At 54.1% G+C, this 18,339-nt stretch overlaps 1 protein-coding gene across 7 annotated transcripts in view; it reads left to right on the forward strand.

Moving 5' to 3' along the window:
* Positions 1-18,339, forward strand: part of ITPR2 (inositol 1,4,5-trisphosphate receptor type 2) — a 253,107-nt gene that overhangs the window by 74,806 nt on the left and 159,962 nt on the right. For all 7 annotated transcript variants that reach the window (XM_066590133.1, XM_066590137.1, XM_066590136.1 and 4 more), the window contains exons 23-27: positions 4,310-4,435; positions 4,757-4,885; positions 6,912-7,032; positions 8,472-8,662; positions 10,134-10,276. In XM_066590133.1, coding sequence (XP_066446230.1) covers positions 4,310-4,435; positions 4,757-4,885; positions 6,912-7,032; positions 8,472-8,662; positions 10,134-10,276 — 710 coding nt within the window. The remainder of the gene's footprint in view (positions 1-4,309; positions 4,436-4,756; positions 4,886-6,911; positions 7,033-8,471; positions 8,663-10,133; positions 10,277-18,339) is intronic.

Consider the following 18,339-nt stretch of genomic DNA (forward strand, 5'->3'; position numbering starts at 1 on the left):
CCAGAGCTGCACTCACTATTCTGCTGGTGGAGTCACTGTGTACATACATTACTTTTCCTGCACTGATCCTGAGTTACATCCTGTATTATACTGCAGAGCTGCACTCACTATTCTGCTGGTGGAGTCACTGTGTACATACATTACTTTTCCTGCACTGATCCTGAGTTACATCCTGTATTATACTGCAGAGCTGCACTCACTATTCTGTTGGTGGAGTCACTGTGTACATACATTACTTATCCTGTACTGATCCTGAGTTACATCCTGTATTATACTGCAGAGCTGCACTCACTATTCTGCTGGTGGAGTCACTGTGTACATACATCACTTATCCTGTACTGATCCTGAGTTACATCCTGTATTATACTCCAGAGCTGCACTCACTATTCTGCTGGTGGAGTCACTGTGTACATACATTACTTATCCTGTACTGATCCTGAGTTACATCCTGTATTATACTCCAGAGCTGCACTCACTATTCTGCTGGTGGAGTCACTGTGTACATACATTACTTATCCTGTACTGCTCCTGAGTTACATCCTGTATTATACTCCAGAGCTGCACTCACTATTCTGCTGGTGGAGTCACTGTGTACATACATTACTTATCCTGTACTGCTCCTGAGTTACATCCTGTATTATACTCCAGAGCTGCACTCACTATTCTGCTGGTGGAGTCACTGTGTACATACATTACTTATCCTGTACTGCTCCTGAGTTACATCCTGTATTATACTCCAGAGCTGCACTCACTATTCTGCTGGTGGAGTCACTGTGTACATACATTACTTATCCTGTACTGATCCTGAGTTACATCCTGTATTATACTCCAGAGCTGCACTCACTATTCTGCTGGTGGAGTCACTGTGTACATACATTACTTATCCTGTACTGCTCCTGAGTTACTTCCTGTATTATACTCCAGAGCTGCACTCACTATTCTGCTGGTGGAGTCACTGTGTACATACATTACTTATCCTGTACTGCTCCTGAGTTACATCTGTATTATACGCCAGAGCTGCACTCACTATTCTGCTGGTGGAGTCACTGTGTACATACATTACTTATCCTGTACTGATCCTGAGTTACATCCTGTATTATACCCCAGAGCTGCACTCACTATTCTGCTGGAGTCACTGTGTACATACATTACTTATCCTGTACTGATCCTGAGTTACATCCTGTATTATACTGCAGAGCTGCACTCACTATTCTGCTGGTGGAGTCACCGTGTACATACATTACTTATCCTGTACTGCTCCTGAGTTATATCCTGTATTATACTCCAGAGCTGCACTCACTATTCTGCTGGTGGAGTCACATGGTTTGGTGACATCACTGAGGTAGAGGGTTATCTATAGGGATTGTTAGTAGCTGTTCAGCTAGACTGAGCGGATGAGAGCTGACAGTATGAGCTGTGACTGCACAGAACATTGTCTGCTTCTACTATTTCAGATTGATATTAGCTGCACAAAGAACCAGAAATAAATTAAAAAATGATCCTAAAGCATGATGGGATGTCATCATTACTGTCGGCAGGGATTAGTGTGAGGCCTATCTATCTGCACCATTAAGAATGGATGGATAGATGTGAGATGGGAGATGGATGTGAGATGGATGGATGGATGGATGGATGGGAGATGGATAGATGGGAGATGGATAGATGGATGGGAGATGGATAGATGGGAGATGGATAGATGGATGGATGGGAGATGGATAGATGGATGGATGGATGGGAGATGGATGGATGGGGGATGGATAGATGGATGGGAGATGGATGGATGGGGGATGGATAGATGGATGGGAGATGGATGGATGGGGGATGGATAGATGGATGGGAGATGGATAGATGGATGGGAGATGGATGGATGGGAGATGGATGGATGGGGGATGGATAGATGGATGGGAGATGGATGGATGGGGGATGGATAGATGGATGGGGGATGGATAGATGGATGGGAGATGGTTGGATGGGGGATGGATAGATGGATTGGAGATGGATGGATGGGAGATGCATAGATGGATGGATGGGAGATGGATAGATAGATGGATGGATGGGAGATGGATAGATAGATGGATGGATGGGAGATGGATAGATGGATGGATGGGAGATGGATAGATGGATGGATGGGAGATGGATAGATGGATGGATGGGAGATGGATAGATGGATGGATGGGAGATGGATAGATGGATGGATGGGAGATGGATAGATGGATAGATGGATGGATGGGAGATGGATGGATGGGAAATGCATGGATGGATGGATGGGAAATGGATGGATGGATGGGAGATGGATAGATGGATGTGGGATGGATGGGAGATGGATAGATGGATGGATGGGAGATGGATAGATGGATGGATGGGAGATGGATAGATGGATGGATGGGAGATGGATAGATGGATGGATGGGAGATGGATAGATGGATGGATGGGAGATGGATAGATGGATGGATGGGAGATGGATAGATGGATAGATGGATGGATGGATAGGAGATGGATGGGAGATGGATAGATGGATGGATGGATGGGAGATGGATAGATGGATGGATGGGAGATGGATAGATGGATGGATGGGAGATGGATAGATGGGGGATGGATAGATGGATGGGGGATGGATAGATGGATGGGAGATGGATAGATGGATGGGAGATGGATAGATGGATGGGAGATGGATGGATTGGGGATGGATAGATGGATGGGAGATGGATGGATGGGGGATGGATAGATGGATGGGAGATGGATGGATGGGGGATGGATAGATGGATGGGAGATAGATAGATGGATGGGAGATAGATAGATGGATGGGAAATAGATAGATGGATGAGAGATAGATAGATGGATGGGGGATGGATGGATGGATGGGGGATGGATGGATGGATGGGGGATGGATGGATGGGGGATGGATAGATGGATGGGAGATGGATAGATGGATGGATGGGAGATGGATAGATGGATGATAGGAGATGGATAGATAGATGGATGGATGGGAGATGGATAAATGGATGGATGGGAGATGGATAGATGGGAGATGGATAGATGGATGGATGGGGATTGATAGATGGATGGACGGGGGATGGATGGATGGGGGATGGATAGATGGATGGGAGATGGATGGATGGGGGATGGATAGATGGATGGGAGATGGATGGATGGGGGATGGATAGATGGATGGGAGATGGATGGATGGGAGATGGATGGATGGGAGATGGATGGATGGGGGATGGATAGATGGATGGGAGATGGATGGATGGGGGATGGATAGATGGATGGGGGATGGATAGATGGATGGGGGATGGATAGATGGATGGGGGATGGATGGGGGATGGATAGATGGATGGGGGATGGTTGGATGGGGGATGGATAGATGGATTGGAGATGGATGGATGGGAGATGCATAGATGGATGGATGGGAGATGGATAGATAGATGGATGGATGGGAGATGGATAGATAGGGGATGGATAGATGGATGGGAGATGGATGGATTGGGGATGGATAGATGGATGGGAGGGGGATGGATAGATGGATGGGAGATGGATGGATGGGGGATGGATAGATGGATGGGAGATAGATAGATGGATGGGAGATAGATAGATGGATGGGAGATAGATGGATGGGAGATGGATGGATGGATGGGGGATGGATGGATGGATCTGAGATGGATAGATGGATGGGAGATGGATAGATGGATGGATGGGAGATGGATAGATGGATGGATGGGAGATGGATAGATGGATGGATGGGAGATGGATAGATGGGAGATGGATAGATGGATGGATGGGGATTGATAGATGGATGGATGGGGGATGGATGGATGGGGGATGGATAGATGAATGGGGGATGGATAGATGGATGGGGGATGGATAGATGGATAGATGGATGGGGGATGGATAGATGGATGGGGGATGGATAGATGGATGGGGGATGGATAGATGGATGGGGGATGGATAGATGGATGGGGGATGGATAGATGGATGGGGGATGGATAGATGGATGGGGGATGGATAGATGGATGGGAGATGGTTGGATGGGGGATGGATAGATGGATTGGAGATGGATGGATGGGGGATGGATGGATCTGAGATGGATGGGAGATGGATAGATGGATGGGGGATGGATAGATGGATGGGGGATGGATAGATGGATGGGGGATGGATAGATGGATGGGGGATGGATAGATGGATGGGGGATGGATAGATGGATGGGGGATGGATAGATGGATGGATCTGAGATGGATGGGAGATGGATAGATGACCTTTCTCTGCCTTCTTCTTGGACGGTTCTTACCTTTTTGGCTTTTTCTCTCCTCAGGTGAAGATCGCCTACGTGAACTTCGTCAACCATTGTTACGTGGACACGGAGGTGGAGATGAAGGAGATCTACACCAGCAACCACATCTGGAAGCTGTTTGAGAACTTCCTGGTGGACATGGCTCGGGTGGGTAGCGGTCAGCTGACTGTGTATCTTTCCCCGTACAGCCCATATATCATACTTATTATAGACATGTCACCCCGAGGGAAACCGCAACCTTACTGTGTAGTGATAGCAATGAAGGGTGATGCTGCTGCAGCACCTCTCAACAAGCAAAAGTACATTTACATATGCATCTGTGTGTCTCCATGGTTACAGACTACAGAGCGCCGTGTAGTCAGCTCCTGCAGTCGCTCTGCATGTGTGTTTGTTACAGTGTAGCCGCCCAGCCTGTATTTCTTCAGCTGATTATGGTTTTATGGTCAGTCTAGTTTATTTCTCTGATAGGTCTGCAACTCGACCACCGACCGCAAACACGCGGACACGGCGCTGGAGAAGTACGTAACTGAGGCCGTAATGAACATCGTCAGCGGCTTTTTCAACTCGCCATTTTCCGATAACAGCACAAGCTTGCAGGTGAGAGGCGTTACAGGGGCACGTGGCCATAATACCAGCGATATAATAGCTCCGGAGCATAATAATAGCTGTCAGATATGATGGAAATGTATCTTTCTGGCTGATAGCAGAGTACAATAGATTGTTAGAATTTTAGGTTTCCCTCCTTATAAGGGTGCATTTCACTTCCTACAGAGATGCACAGCAACCAGTGTGTATAATTTGAGCAGCACTGTAAAGTATGGGGTACAGAGAGGGGAGGGGCTTATGATAAAATAGGAAAAGAGTGGGGTTTCAGGCTATCAAAGAGTCCAATAGACAAAGTGAGTAGGCTAGAGCCACGCCAAATCCATCCTCACAATAGTGCTGTAATGGAGCAGAGCTGTAGGGTAAAGTATGGGGCAGTGAGGAGGCAGGCACTGGATTCTAGATATCCGTGCTTTAGATTCCCAATGGCAACAGGAATCACAAGGATGTGGGGAGGGGGGGGTAGAGACCGTGAAGGGTTAATCCCTCCTCGCTCATTAATCCCCCCCCCCCCCCCTCGTTATCCTCACCGCTCCATCTCCCGGCTGTCAGCCTCATGTTTAGGAATGATCGCTCATTTGGATTGCGAGTTGAGTTGGCGCGGCGGCGGTCGTTGTTAGCAGCGCTAATTGTCCGTGTTTCCACATTCCGAGGGGCGATTTGTTACATCCAGGCGACATTTACGTACATTCCGGACCGCGGCGGTTAGTGGATTAATGAGTCCATCAGCAGCGCCAAAGCACGCCCCGAGTACAGAGCCGCGCACGGCGGGCCGCCAGAAGGCCAATCTGCACAGTACTGGCCACATACTACGGAAGGCTTAGATACATAGACTCAGCAGGTAGTACCACACACCGTAGGCTCAGATACATTGCTCAGCAGGTAGTATCACACATGGTAGGCTCAGATACATAGACTCAGCAGGTAGTACCACACACCGTAGGCTCAGATACACCGCTCAGCAGGTAATATCACACATGGTAGGCTCAGATACATAGACTCAGCAGGTAGTACCACACACCGTAGGCTTAGATACACCGCTCAGCAGGTAGTATCACACATGGTAGGCTCAGATACATAGACTCAGCAGGTAGTACCACACACCGTAGGCTCAGATACATAGACTCAGCAGGTAGTATCACACATGGTAGGCTCAGATACATAGACTCAGCAGGTAGTACCACACACCGTAGGCTCAGATACATAGACTCAGCAGGTAGTATCACACATGGTAGGCTCAGATACATAGACTCAGCAGGTAGTATCACACACCGTAGGCTCAGATACACCGCTCAGCAGGTAGTATCACACGCGGTAGGCTCAGATACATACTCAGCAGGTAGTATCACACATGGTAGGCTCAGATACACCGCTCAGCAGGTAGTATCACACACGGTAGGCTCAGATACACCGCTCAGCAGGTAGTATCACACATGGTAGGCTCAGATACATAGACTCAGCAGGTAGTACCACACACCTTAGGCTCAGATACATAGACTCAGCAGGTAGTATCACACATGGTAGGCTCAGATACACCGCTCAGCAGGTAGTATCACACACCGTAGGCTCAGATACACCGCTCAGCAGGTAGTATCACACGCGGTAGGCTTAGATACACCATTCAGCAGATAGTAACTCACACGGTAGGCTTAGATACACCGCTCAGCAGGTAGTATCACACACGGTAGGCTCAGATACACCGCTCAGCAGGTAGTATCACACATGGTAGGCTCAGATACATAGACTCAGCAGGTAGTACCACACACCTTAGGCTCAGATACATAGACTCAGCAGGTAGTATCACACATGGTAGGCTCAGATACACCGCTCAGCAGGTAGTATCACACACCGTAGGCTCAGATACACCGCTCAGCAGGTAGTATCACACGCGGTAGGCTTAGATACACCATTCAGCAGATAGTAACTCACACGGTAGGCTTAGATACACCGCTCAGCAGGTAGTATCACACATGGGGGGCTTAGATACATGTCATGCCCTGTTGGTTGGCTCTCTCCGCAGACCCATCAGCCCGTCTTCATCCAGCTCCTGCAGTCCGCCTTCCGGATTTACAACTGCACGTGGCCGAACCCGCCGCAGAAGTCCTCCGTGGAGTCGTGTATAAAAACTCTGGCAGAAGTGGGTGAGTGCGCGGACATCAGCGGCGAGCGGCCTCCCTTCGTCTGCGCCAATCCCATCATCCTCTCTATATTTATTCGCTTATTAACCCCTTCCCGGCCCAGGAGGCAGTTTATGTCTTGGCTGCGAAGCAGTTCCCTCACATGGATGTAAACTTGGGGCTACTTTACAAGGGGCCATCATCGCGCCATCCGCAGCGGGAGCCGGCCGTCACTGAGACCCGCTGTTAACCCCTTACATGCTGCGATATGAAAGGTTCACAGAGGGAGGACGCTCATCAACCCTCCGCCATGTAATCGTGGTGGGCCTATGGTGTGCCATGGCAACTGGACATCCTACAATGGCATCCGAGTCTGCCATAGACTATGATCGCTGCTATCAGAGTGATCAGAGCATCGCAGGTTCAAGTCCCTACAGGGGCAGGAAAAGTAGAAAACTTAAAAAAAAATGTAAGAAATAGTAGAAAACCGCCCAGACTATGTCCTCTGTGTTTAGTAACCGCGCGTCCGTAACGACCCGGGCAGTAAATTGGACGCATGTTTTATCCTGCTCAGCAAAAACGAAAAAATTTTTTTAAAACGGCTTAAATGCTTTTTGTGTCATTTTTCATCCCAAAGAATCAAAATAAGTGATCAAAAAAGCCGTAAGTACCCCAAAATGGTACCAATTAAAGCTGCAGCTCGTCACGCAATAAACAAGCCATCACAGAGCGCCGTCCGTGGAAAAGGATCAACGTTCAGGGACTGAAATGTCAAATACTGCGCAAAAGTGGAAAAACCTAAAACTATATACACAATTTTGATATCGACGTAATTGTACCAAACCGCAGAAAAAAGGCACCGTGTCGTTAATCCTGATTGACGCGGTTTAAAAAGAAAAGCAAAGAGAAAATGTGTTTTGTTTTTTCTCCCTGCTTTCCCCCCAAAATGAATTAAAGCTCTACAATACAAGATGGCGTTCATAACACCTGCGGTTCGCCACACAAACAGCGCCCCGCATCCCGCCGCGCCAACGGAGAATAGAACTGCTGCGGAGATGGAAATCCAATCCGAGAGCAGCGAGTCCGCAGCCGGTTATTTGTGATTTAGTGATTCTGTCTGTTCCTGGGAAGCCAATATGGCCGCCACCGAAGGCCCAGCAGCGTCCAACATGCAGCTCGCCCGTTTTCCTGATTGGCAAATTCAGCTAGTTCTGCATTCCCTTCTCCCGAAGCGCCGTCATTCAGGCTCCTCGAAAAGCTGGGTGGGCATGGCCTGTTAGTACGTCCCTTGGTGCCCGGGCCCATGCCCCGCTCATGTCCCCCCCTCCCCCGATCCATCCGTTCCTTCCGTCTCTGCACAGTTAGGCACTCTGCTGTCGAGGAGCCGCCCGGCTGCCGGTCCGTCTGTCTTTGTGGCGTCTGTCTGACCTTTCTCAATTTGTTTTAATACCCCCTCCCAAAAGCAAAGAACCGTGGGATCGCCATCCCGGTGGATTTGGACAGCCAGGTGAACACGCTCTTCCTGAAGAGTCATTCCAATATGGTGCAGCGGGCAGCCATGGGCTGGAGGATGACGGCCCGCACCGGGCCCCGCTTCAAGGATGTGTTGGGGGGCCCGGCTTGGGACTACAGGAACATCATTGAGAAGCTACAGGTAAGGCATGTCTAATACCGCCAGAGGACCGCGTATTCTGGATGATTACATGCGCTCCGAATCCGTCGTGTTCCATCATCGACTTACCCGCTGTCAGTTATACCAAGAGATGCAAAGAGTGCAGGACTCCTGTTTTACCGTGAGATCGCAGAAAACACGCCCATTACTCGCTAAGATCGCGCCTGCATGCACATTTAGATCACATGGTTACCAACGCCGCGCCATTTTCTCGCAAATCACATTGCACTCGCAGTGAAAATTGAATTTTTAAAGGTGATATGGACCGATCTGCGGATTTAGATGTGGAACCGCAACAGAAATCACACCTTCAAGTGAAAGGCTGAGATCTCTTGCGAATCTGCGGGAAAAAAACCGCACCAACCACGCTGAGGACCGCCGCATTAACGGAACCCGAATCCGCAATGATTATCGGCCTATGCGAATGGCGTTGTACGTTAACAATGTAGCACACTGCAAACTTCAATTTAAAGGGGTTGTCCAGCTGTAAACTATGGATGATAGGTTATCAATAGTAAACCAGCAGGGATCCATCGTCTAGGACCCTTGCCGATCAGCTGTTTGGTGGGCTAATGCATCTCTCTCTCTCTTTCTTTCTCTCTCTCTCTCTTTCTTTCTCTCTCTTTCTTTCTCTCTCTCTTTCTTTCTCTCTCTCTCTCTCTTTCTTTCTCTCTCTCTCTCCCTCTCTCCCTCTCTCCCTCTCCTGTGTAATGCTTTTTCCCCCCTGTGGAGGCACTGCAGGGGAATTGAACACTTGCTAGCAGAATGCTAGATTCCTACTAGGGGTCACCTTGCGATCAGTTTATCGATGGGGCGGTTGGATTGGGCCGAGCTCAATCTCTGGGCTGTTTCCCGAAGTCCGACTGAAACATGTGGAGCAGTCACCAAGCATACGCACTTGCGCTCTGTTCATACAGAGGTTCTGAGATCGGTGGGTATCCCAGGGGTCGGACCCCACCGATCAGGTAATTATCTCCTATCCTGTGAATAAGGGATGAATTGATATTACTCGAATACCGCTTTAAGAAAATCATACAAAGTCTCCCTTATCGCGTAAGGCCCTCATTAAAGGGGTTACCTAGTTAAAAACTATAGATGGCCTATTCTCGGGACAGGTCATTAGTAGTAGCTTAGCATGGATTTGTTGCCCAGGACCCCTGCCGAACAACTGCAATACTTACAGCAGTGGCCAGACTTGGTATTGCAGACTAATGTCCCATTTAAATTAATGAGAACTTTGCCTGCAATACCAAGCCTGGCCACTGCGGTAAAATGGAGCTGTCTGCTTCCCGCTAAAATGAGCTCAGTGGAGGAGTGTGCTGGCCTCAGAAAACAGCAGTTCGATGGGAACTTAGGCGTCTGACCACCGCCAATCTACTGTTAGATCCTTTTTCTAAGGACGGGGCATACAGTTTACATCAGACAGCCCCTTTAAGGTTCCTTTCATTTTCAGGATGTCGTGGCTTCTCTGGAGCAGCAGTTCAGTCCGATGGTCCTGGCTGAATTCTCGGTCCTCGTTGACGTTCTGCACAGTCCTGAGCTCCTGTTTCCTGATGGCACCGACGCTCGGATCCGATGTGGAGCCTTCATGTCCAAGTAAGTGCAATTTCCCCTTCACTAAACGACCCAACGTAAAGGTGGGTTTACACGGGACGCATGTGGGGCAAACTATGCCGGACACTCATCCCCGCACATACTGGCTCCGCCCCTCCATTGACATAACATAGCGGCTGTTCAGTACTGACTGACTGCTGGTTACACGGAGCGATCAGCTCATCGTCCAGCGCCATATGCTGCATAAATCATCGATCACTCATTGTAACCAGCAGCCGGTCAGTACTGAACGGCCGCTATGTTATGTCAATGGAGAGGGGTGGGGTGAGCGAGAGGAGAGAAATGTCCTGCAGCACCGCTGTGAGCCAGCGATACCAGCTCCCCTGCAGCAGCACCGCAGCCAGTATGTGGGGGACGAGGGGCGGCCATCGTTTATGTAGGAGCACCGCAGCCAGTATATGCAGGACGAGGGGCGGCCATCGTTTATGTAGGAGCACCGCAGCCAGTATGTGGGGGACGAGGGGCGGCCATCGTTTATGTAGTAGCACCGCAGCCAGTATGTGTGGGACGAAGGGCGGCCATCGTTTATGTAGGAGCACCGCAGCCAGTATGTACAGGACGAGGGGCGGCCATCGTTTATGTAGGAGCACCGCAGCCAGTATGTGGGGGACGAGGGGCGGCCATCGTTTATGTAGGAGCACCGCAGCCAGTATGTGCGGGACGAGGGGCGGCCATCGTTTATGTAGGAGCACCGCAGCCAGTATGTACAGGACGAGGGGCGGCCATCGTTTATGTAGGAGCACCGCAGCCAGTATGTACAGGACGAGGGGCGGCCATCGTTTATGTAGGAGCACCGCAGCCAGTATGTGCGGGACGAGGGGTGGCCATCGTTTATGTAGGAGCACCGCAGCCAGTATGTACAGGACGAGGGGCGGCCATCGTTTATGTAGGAGCACCGCAGCCAGTATGTGCAGGACGAGGGGCGGTCATCGTTTATGTAGGAGCATCGCAGCCAGTATGTGGGGATGAGGGGCGGCCATCGTTTATGTAGGGGCACCGCAGCCAGTATGTGGGGGACGAGGGGCGGCCATCGTTTATGTAGGAGCACCGCAGCCAGTATGTGGGGGACGAGGGGCGTCCATCGTTTATGTAGGAGCACCGCAGCCAGTATGTGGGGGACGAGGGGCGGCCATCGTTTATGTAGGAGCACCGCAGCCAGTATGTACAGGACGAGGGGCGGCCATCGTTTATGTAGGAGCACCGCAGCCAGTATATGGGGACGAGGGGCGGCCATCGTTTATGTAGGAGCACCGCAGCCAGTATGTGCAGGACGAGGGGCGGTCATCGTTTATGTAGGAGCATCGCAGCCAGTATGTGCAGGACGAGGGGCAGCCATCGTTTATGTAGGAGCACCACAGCCAGTATATGGGGGACGAGGGGCGGCCATCGTTTATGTAGGAGCACCGCAGCCAGTATGTGGGGACGAGGGGCGGCCATCGTTTATGTAGGAGCACCGCAGCCAGTATGTGTGGGACGAGGGGCGGCCATCGTTTATGTAGGAGCACCGCAGCCAGTATGTGGGGGACGAGGGGCGGCCATCGTTTATGTAGGAGCACCGCAGCCGGTATGTGCAGGACGAGGGGCGGCCATCATTTATGTAGGAGCACCGCAGCCAGTATGTGGGGGACGAGGGGCGGCCATCGGTTATGTAGGAGCACCGCAGCCAGTATGTGGGGGACGAGGGGCGGCCATCGTTTATGTAGGAGCACCGCAGCCAGTATGTGGGGGACGAGGGGCGGCCATCGGTTATGTAGGAGCACCGCAGCCAGTATGTGGGGGACGAGGGGCGGCCATCGTTTATGTAGGAGCACCGCAGCCAGTATGTGGGGGATGAGGGGCGGCCATCGTTTATGTAGGAGCACCGCAGCCAGTATGTGGGGGATGAGGGGCGGCCATCGTTTATGTAGGAGCACCGCAGCCAGTATGTGGGGGACGAGGGGCGGCCATCGTTTATGTAGGAGCACCGCAGCCAGTATGTGGAGGACGAGGGGCGGCCATCGTTTATGTAGGAGCACCGCAGCCAGTATGTGCGGGACGAGGGCCGCCCATCGTTTATGTAGCAGCACCGCAGACAGTATGTGGGGGACGAGGGGCGGCCATCGTTTATGTAGGAGCACCGCAGACAGTATGTGGGGAAGGAGGGGCGGCCATCGTTTATGTAGCAGCACCGCAGCCAGTATGTGCGGGACGAGGGCCGCCCATCGTTTATGTAGGAGCACCGCAGCCAGTATGTGGGGGACGAGGGGCGGCCATCGTTTATGTAGGAGCACCGCAGACAGTATGTGGGGGACGAGGGGCGGCCATCGTTTATGTAGGAGCACCGCAGCCAGTATGTGCGGGACGAGGGCCGCCCATCGTTTATGTAGGAGCACCGCAGCCAGTATGTGGGGGACGAGGGGCGGCCATCGTTTATGTAGGAGCACCGCAGACAGTATGTGGGGGACGAGGGGCGGCCATCGTTTATGTAGGAGCACCGCAGCCAGTATGTGCAGGACGAGGGGCGGCCATCGTTTATGTAGGAGCACCGCAGCCAGTATGTGCAGGACGAGGGGCGGCCATCGTTTTTGTAGGAGCACTGCAGCCAGTATGTGGGGGACGAGGGGCGGCCATCTTTTATGTAGGAGCACCGCAGCCAGTATGTGGGGGACGAGGGACGGCCATCGTTTATGTAGGAGCACCGCAGCCAGTATGTGGGGGACGAGGGGCGGCCATCGTTTATGTAGGAGCACCGCAGCCAGTATGTGCAGGATGAGGGGCGGCCATCGTTTATGTAGGAGCACCGCAGCCAGTATGTGGGGGATGAGGGGCGGCCATCGTTTATGTAGGAGCACCGCAGCCAGTATGTGGGGGATGAGGGGCGGCCATCGTTTATGTAGGAGCACCGCAGCCAGTATGTGGGGAAGGAGGGGCGGCCATCGTTTATGTAGCAGCACCGCAGCCAGTATGTGCGGGACGAGGGCCGCCCATCGTTTATGTAGGAGCACCGCAGACAGTATGTGGGGGACGAGGGGCGGCCATCGTTTATGTAGGAGCACCGCAGCCAGTATGTGCAGGACGAGGGGCGGCCATCGTTTATGTAGGAGCACCGCAGCCAGTATGTGCAGGACGAGGGGCGGCCATCGTTTTTGTAGGAGCACCGCAGCCAGTATGTGGGGGACGAGGGGCGGCCATCTTTTATGTAGGAGCACCGCAGCCAGTATGTGGGGGACGAGGGGCGGCCATCGTTTATGTAGGAGCACCGCAGCCAGTATGTGGGGACGAGGGGTGGCCATCGTTTATGTAGGAGCACCGCAGCCAGTATGTGCAGGACGAGGGGCGGCCATCGTTTATGTAGGAGCACCGCAGCCAGTATGTGGGGACGAGGGGCGGCCATCGTTTATGTAGGAGCACCGCAGCCAGTATGTGCAGGACGAGGGGCGGTCATCGTTTATGTAGGAGCACCGCAGCCTGTATGTGGGGACGAGGGGCGGCCATCGTTTATGTAGGAGCACCGCAGCCAGTATGTGCTGGACGAGGGGCGGCCATCGTTTATGTAGGAGCACCGCAGCCAGTATGTACAGGACGAGGGGCGGCCATCGTTCATGTAGGAGCACCACAGCCAGTATGTGGGGGACGAGGGGCGGCCATCGTTTATGTAGGAGCACCACAGCCAGTATGTGGGGGACGAGGGGCGGCCATCGTTTATGTAGGAGCACCGCAGCCAGTATGTACAGGACGAGGGGCGGTCATCGTTTATGTAGGAGCATCGCAGCCTGTATGTGGGGACGAGGGGCGGCCATCGTTTATGTAGGAGCACCGCAGCCAGTATGTGGGGACGAGGGGCGGCCATCGTTTATGTAGGAGCACCGCAGCCAGTATGTGCAGGACGAGCGGCGGCCATCGTTTATGTAGGAGCACCGCAGCCAGTATGTGGGGGGCGAGGGGCGGCCATCGTTTATGTAGGATCACCGCAGCCAGTATGTGGGTTCGAGGGGCGGCCATCGTTTTTGTAGGAGCACCGCAGCCAGTATGTGGGGGACGAGGGGCGGCCATCTTTTATGTAGGAGCACCGCAGCCAGTATGTGGGGGATGAGGGGCGGCCATCGTTTTTGTAGGAGCACCGCAGCCAGTATGTGGGGGATGAGGGGCGGCCATCGTTTATGTAGGAGCACCGCAGCCAGTATGTGGGGGATGAGGGGCGGCCATCGTTTATGTAGGAGCACCGCAGCCAGTATGTGGGGAAGGAGGGGCGGCCATCGTTTATGTAGCAGCACCGCAGCCAGTATGTGCAGGACGAGGGGCAGCCATCGTTTATGTAGCAGCACCGCAGCCAGTATGTGCAGGACGAGGGGCAGCCATCGTTTATGTAGGAGCACCGCAGCCAGTATGTGGGGGACGAGGGGCGGCCATCGTTTATGTAGGAGCACCGCAGACAGTATGTGGGGGACGAGGGGCGGCCATCGTTTATGTAGCAGCACCGCAGCCAGTATGTGGGGGACGAGGGGCGGCCATCGTTTATGTAGGAGCACCGCAGCCAGTATGTGGGGGACGAGGGGCGGCCATAGTTTATGTAGGAGCACCGCAGACAGTATGTGGGGGACGAGGGGCGGCCATCGTTTATGTAGGAGCACCGCAGACAGTATGTGGGGGACGAGGGGCGGCCATCGTTTATGTAGGAGCACCGCAGACAGTATGTGCAGGACGAGGGGCGGCCATCGTTTATGTAGGAGCACCGCAGCCAGTATGTGCAGGACGAGGGGCGGCCATCGTTTTTGTAGGAGCACCGCAGCCAGTATGTGGGGGACGAGGGGCGGCCATCGTTTATGTAGGAGCACCGCAGCCAGTATGTGCAGGATGAGGGGCGGCCATCGTTTATGTAGGAGCACCGCAGCCAGTATGTGGGGGATGAGGGGCGGCCATCGTTTATGTAGGAGCACCGCAGCCAGTATGTGGGGGATGAGGGGCGGCCATCGTTTATGTAGCAGCACCGCAGCCAGTATGTGGGGGACGAGGGGCGGCCATCGTTTATGTAGGAGCACCGCAGCCAGTATGTGGGGGACGAGGGGCGGCCATAGTTTATGTAGGAGCACCGCAGACAGTATGTGGGGGACGAGGGGCGGCCATCGTTTATGTAGGAGCACCGCAGACAGTATGTGGGGGACGAGGGGCGGCCATCGTTTATGTAGGAGCACCGCAGACAGTATGTGCAGGACGAGGGGCGGCCATCGTTTATGTAGGAGCACCGCAGCCAGTATGTGCAGGACGAGGGGCGGCCATCGTTTTTGTAGGAGCACCGCAGCCAGTATGTGGGGGACGAGGGGCGGCCATCTTTTATGTAGGAGCACCGCAGCCAGTATGTGGGGGGCGAGGGGCGGCCATCGTTTATGTAGGAGCACCGCAGCCAGTATGTGGGGGACGAGGGGCGGCCATCGTTTATGTAGGAGCACCGCAGCCAGTATGTGCAGGATGAGGGGCGGCCATCGTTTATGTAGGAGCACCGCAGCCAGTATGTGGGGGATGAGGGGCGGCCATCGTTTATGTAGGAGCACCGCAGCCAGTATGTGGGGGATGAGGGGCGGCCATCGTTTATGTAGGAGCACCGCAGCCAGTATGTGGGGAAGGAGGGGCGGCCATCGTTTATGTAGCAGCACCGCAGCCAGTATGTGCGGGACGAGGGCCGCCCATCGTTTATGTAGCAGCACCGCAGACAGTATGTGGGGGACGAGGGGCGGCCATCGTTTATGTAGGAGCACCGCAGCCAGTATGTGCAGGACGAGGGGCGGCCATCGTTTATGTAGGAGCACCGCAGCCAGTATGTGCAGGACGAGGGGCGGCCATCGTTTATGTAGGAGCACCGCAGCCAGTATGTGGGGGACGAGGGGCGGCCATCGTTTATGTAGCAGCACCGCAGCCAGTATGTGCGGGACGAGGGCCGCCCATCGTTTATGTAGCAGCACCGCAGACAGTATGTGGGGGACGAGGGGCGGCCATCGTTTATGTAGGAGCACCGCAGCCAGTATGTACAGGACGAGGGGCGGCCATCGTTTATGTAGGAGCACCGCAGCCAGTATGTGCAGGACGAGGGGCGGCCATCGTTTATGTAGGAGCACCGCAGCCAGTATGTGCAGGACGAGGGGCGGCCATCGTTTTTGTAGGAGCACCGCAGCCAGTATGTGGGGGACGAGGGGCGGCCATCTTTTATGTAGGAGCACCGCAGCCAGTATGTGGGGGATGAGGGGCGGCCATCGTTTTTGTAGGAGCACCGCAGCCAGTATGTGGGGGATGAGGGGCGGCCATCCTTTATGTAGGAGCACCGCAGCCAGTATGTGGGGGATGAGGGGCGGCCATCGTTTATGTAGGAGCACCGCAGCCAGTATGTGGGGAAGGAGGGGCGGCCATCGTTTATGTAGCAGCACCGCAGCCAGTATGTGCAGGACGAGGGGCAGCCATCGTTTATGTAGGAGCACCGCAGCCAGTATGTGGGGGACGAGGGGCGGCCATCGTTTATGTAGGAGCACCGCAGCCAGTATGTGGGGGATGAGGGGCGGCCATCATTTATGTAGGAGCACCGCAGACAGTATGTGGGGGACGAGGGGCGGCCATCGTTTATGTAGGAGCACCGCAGACAGTATGTGGGGGACGAGGGGCGGCCATCGTTTATGTAGGAGCACCGCAGACAGTATGTGGGGGACGAGGGGCGGCCATCGTTTATGTAGGAGCACCGCAGCCAGTATGTGGGGGATGAGGGGCGGCCATCGTTTTTGTAGGAGCACCGCAGCCAGTATGTGGGGGATGAGGGGCGGCCATCGTTTATGTAGCAGCACCGCAGCCAGTATGTGGGGGACGAGGGGCGGCCATCGTTTATGGAGGAGCACCGCAGCCAGTATGTGGAGGACGAGGGGCGGCCATCGTTTATGTAGGAGCACCGCAGCCAGTATGTGGGGGACGAGGGGCGGCCATCGTTTATGTAGGAGCACCGCAGCCAGTATGTGGGGGACGAGGGGCGGCCATCGTTTATGTAGGAGCACCGCAGCCAGTATGTGCAGGATGAGGGGCGGCCATCGTTTATGTAGGAGCACCGCAGCCAGTATGTGGGGGACGAGGGGCGGCCATCGTTTATGTAGGAGCACCGCAGCCAGTATGTGGGGGACGAGGGGCAGCCATCGTTTATATAGGAGCACCGCAGCCAGTATGTGGGGAAGGAGGGGCGGCCATCGTTTATGTAGCAGCACCGCAGCCAGTATGTGCGGGACGAGGGCCGCCCATCGTTTATGTAGGAGCACCGCAGACAGTATGTGGGGGACGAGGGGCGGCCATCGTTTATGTAGGAGCACCGCAGACAGTATGTGGGGGACGAGGGGCGGCCATCGTTTATGTAGGAGCACCGCAGCCAGTATGTGTGGGACGAGGGGCGGCCATCATGTATGTAGGAGCACCGCAGCCAGTATGTGGGGGACGAGGGGCGGCCATCATGTATGTAGGAGCACCGCAGCCAGTATGTGCAGGACGAGGGGCGGCCATCGTTTATGTAGGAGCACCGCAGCCAGTATGTGCAGGACGAGGGGCGGCCATGGTTTATGTAGGAGCACCGCAGCCAGTATGTGCAGGACGAGGGGCGGCCATCGTTTTTGTAGGAGCACCACAGCCAGTATGTGGGGGACGAGGGGCGGCCATCTTTTATGTAGGAGCACCGCAGCCAGTATGTGGGGGACGAGGGGCGGCCATCGTTTATGTAGGAGCACCGCAGCCAGTATGTGGGGGACGAGGGGCGGCCATCGTTTATGTAGGAGCACCGCAGCCAGTATGTGCAGGACGAGGGGCGGCCATCGTTTATGTAGGAGCACCGCAGCCAGTATGTGGGGGACGAGGGGCGGCCATCGTTTATGTAGGAGCACCGCAGCCAGTATGTGCGGGACGAGGGGCGGCCATCGGTTATGTAGGAGCACCGCAGCCAGTATGTGGGGGACGAGGGGCGGCCATCGTTTATGTAGGAGCACCGCAGCCAGTATGTGGGGGACGAGGGGCGGCCATCGTTTATGTAGAAGCACCGCAGCCAGTATGTGGGG

The sequence above is a fragment of the Eleutherodactylus coqui genome, chromosome 2 (assembly GCF_035609145.1).
Source record: "Eleutherodactylus coqui strain aEleCoq1 chromosome 2, aEleCoq1.hap1, whole genome shotgun sequence".
NCBI classification, from domain to species: Eukaryota; Metazoa; Chordata; class Amphibia; order Anura; family Eleutherodactylidae; genus Eleutherodactylus; species Eleutherodactylus coqui.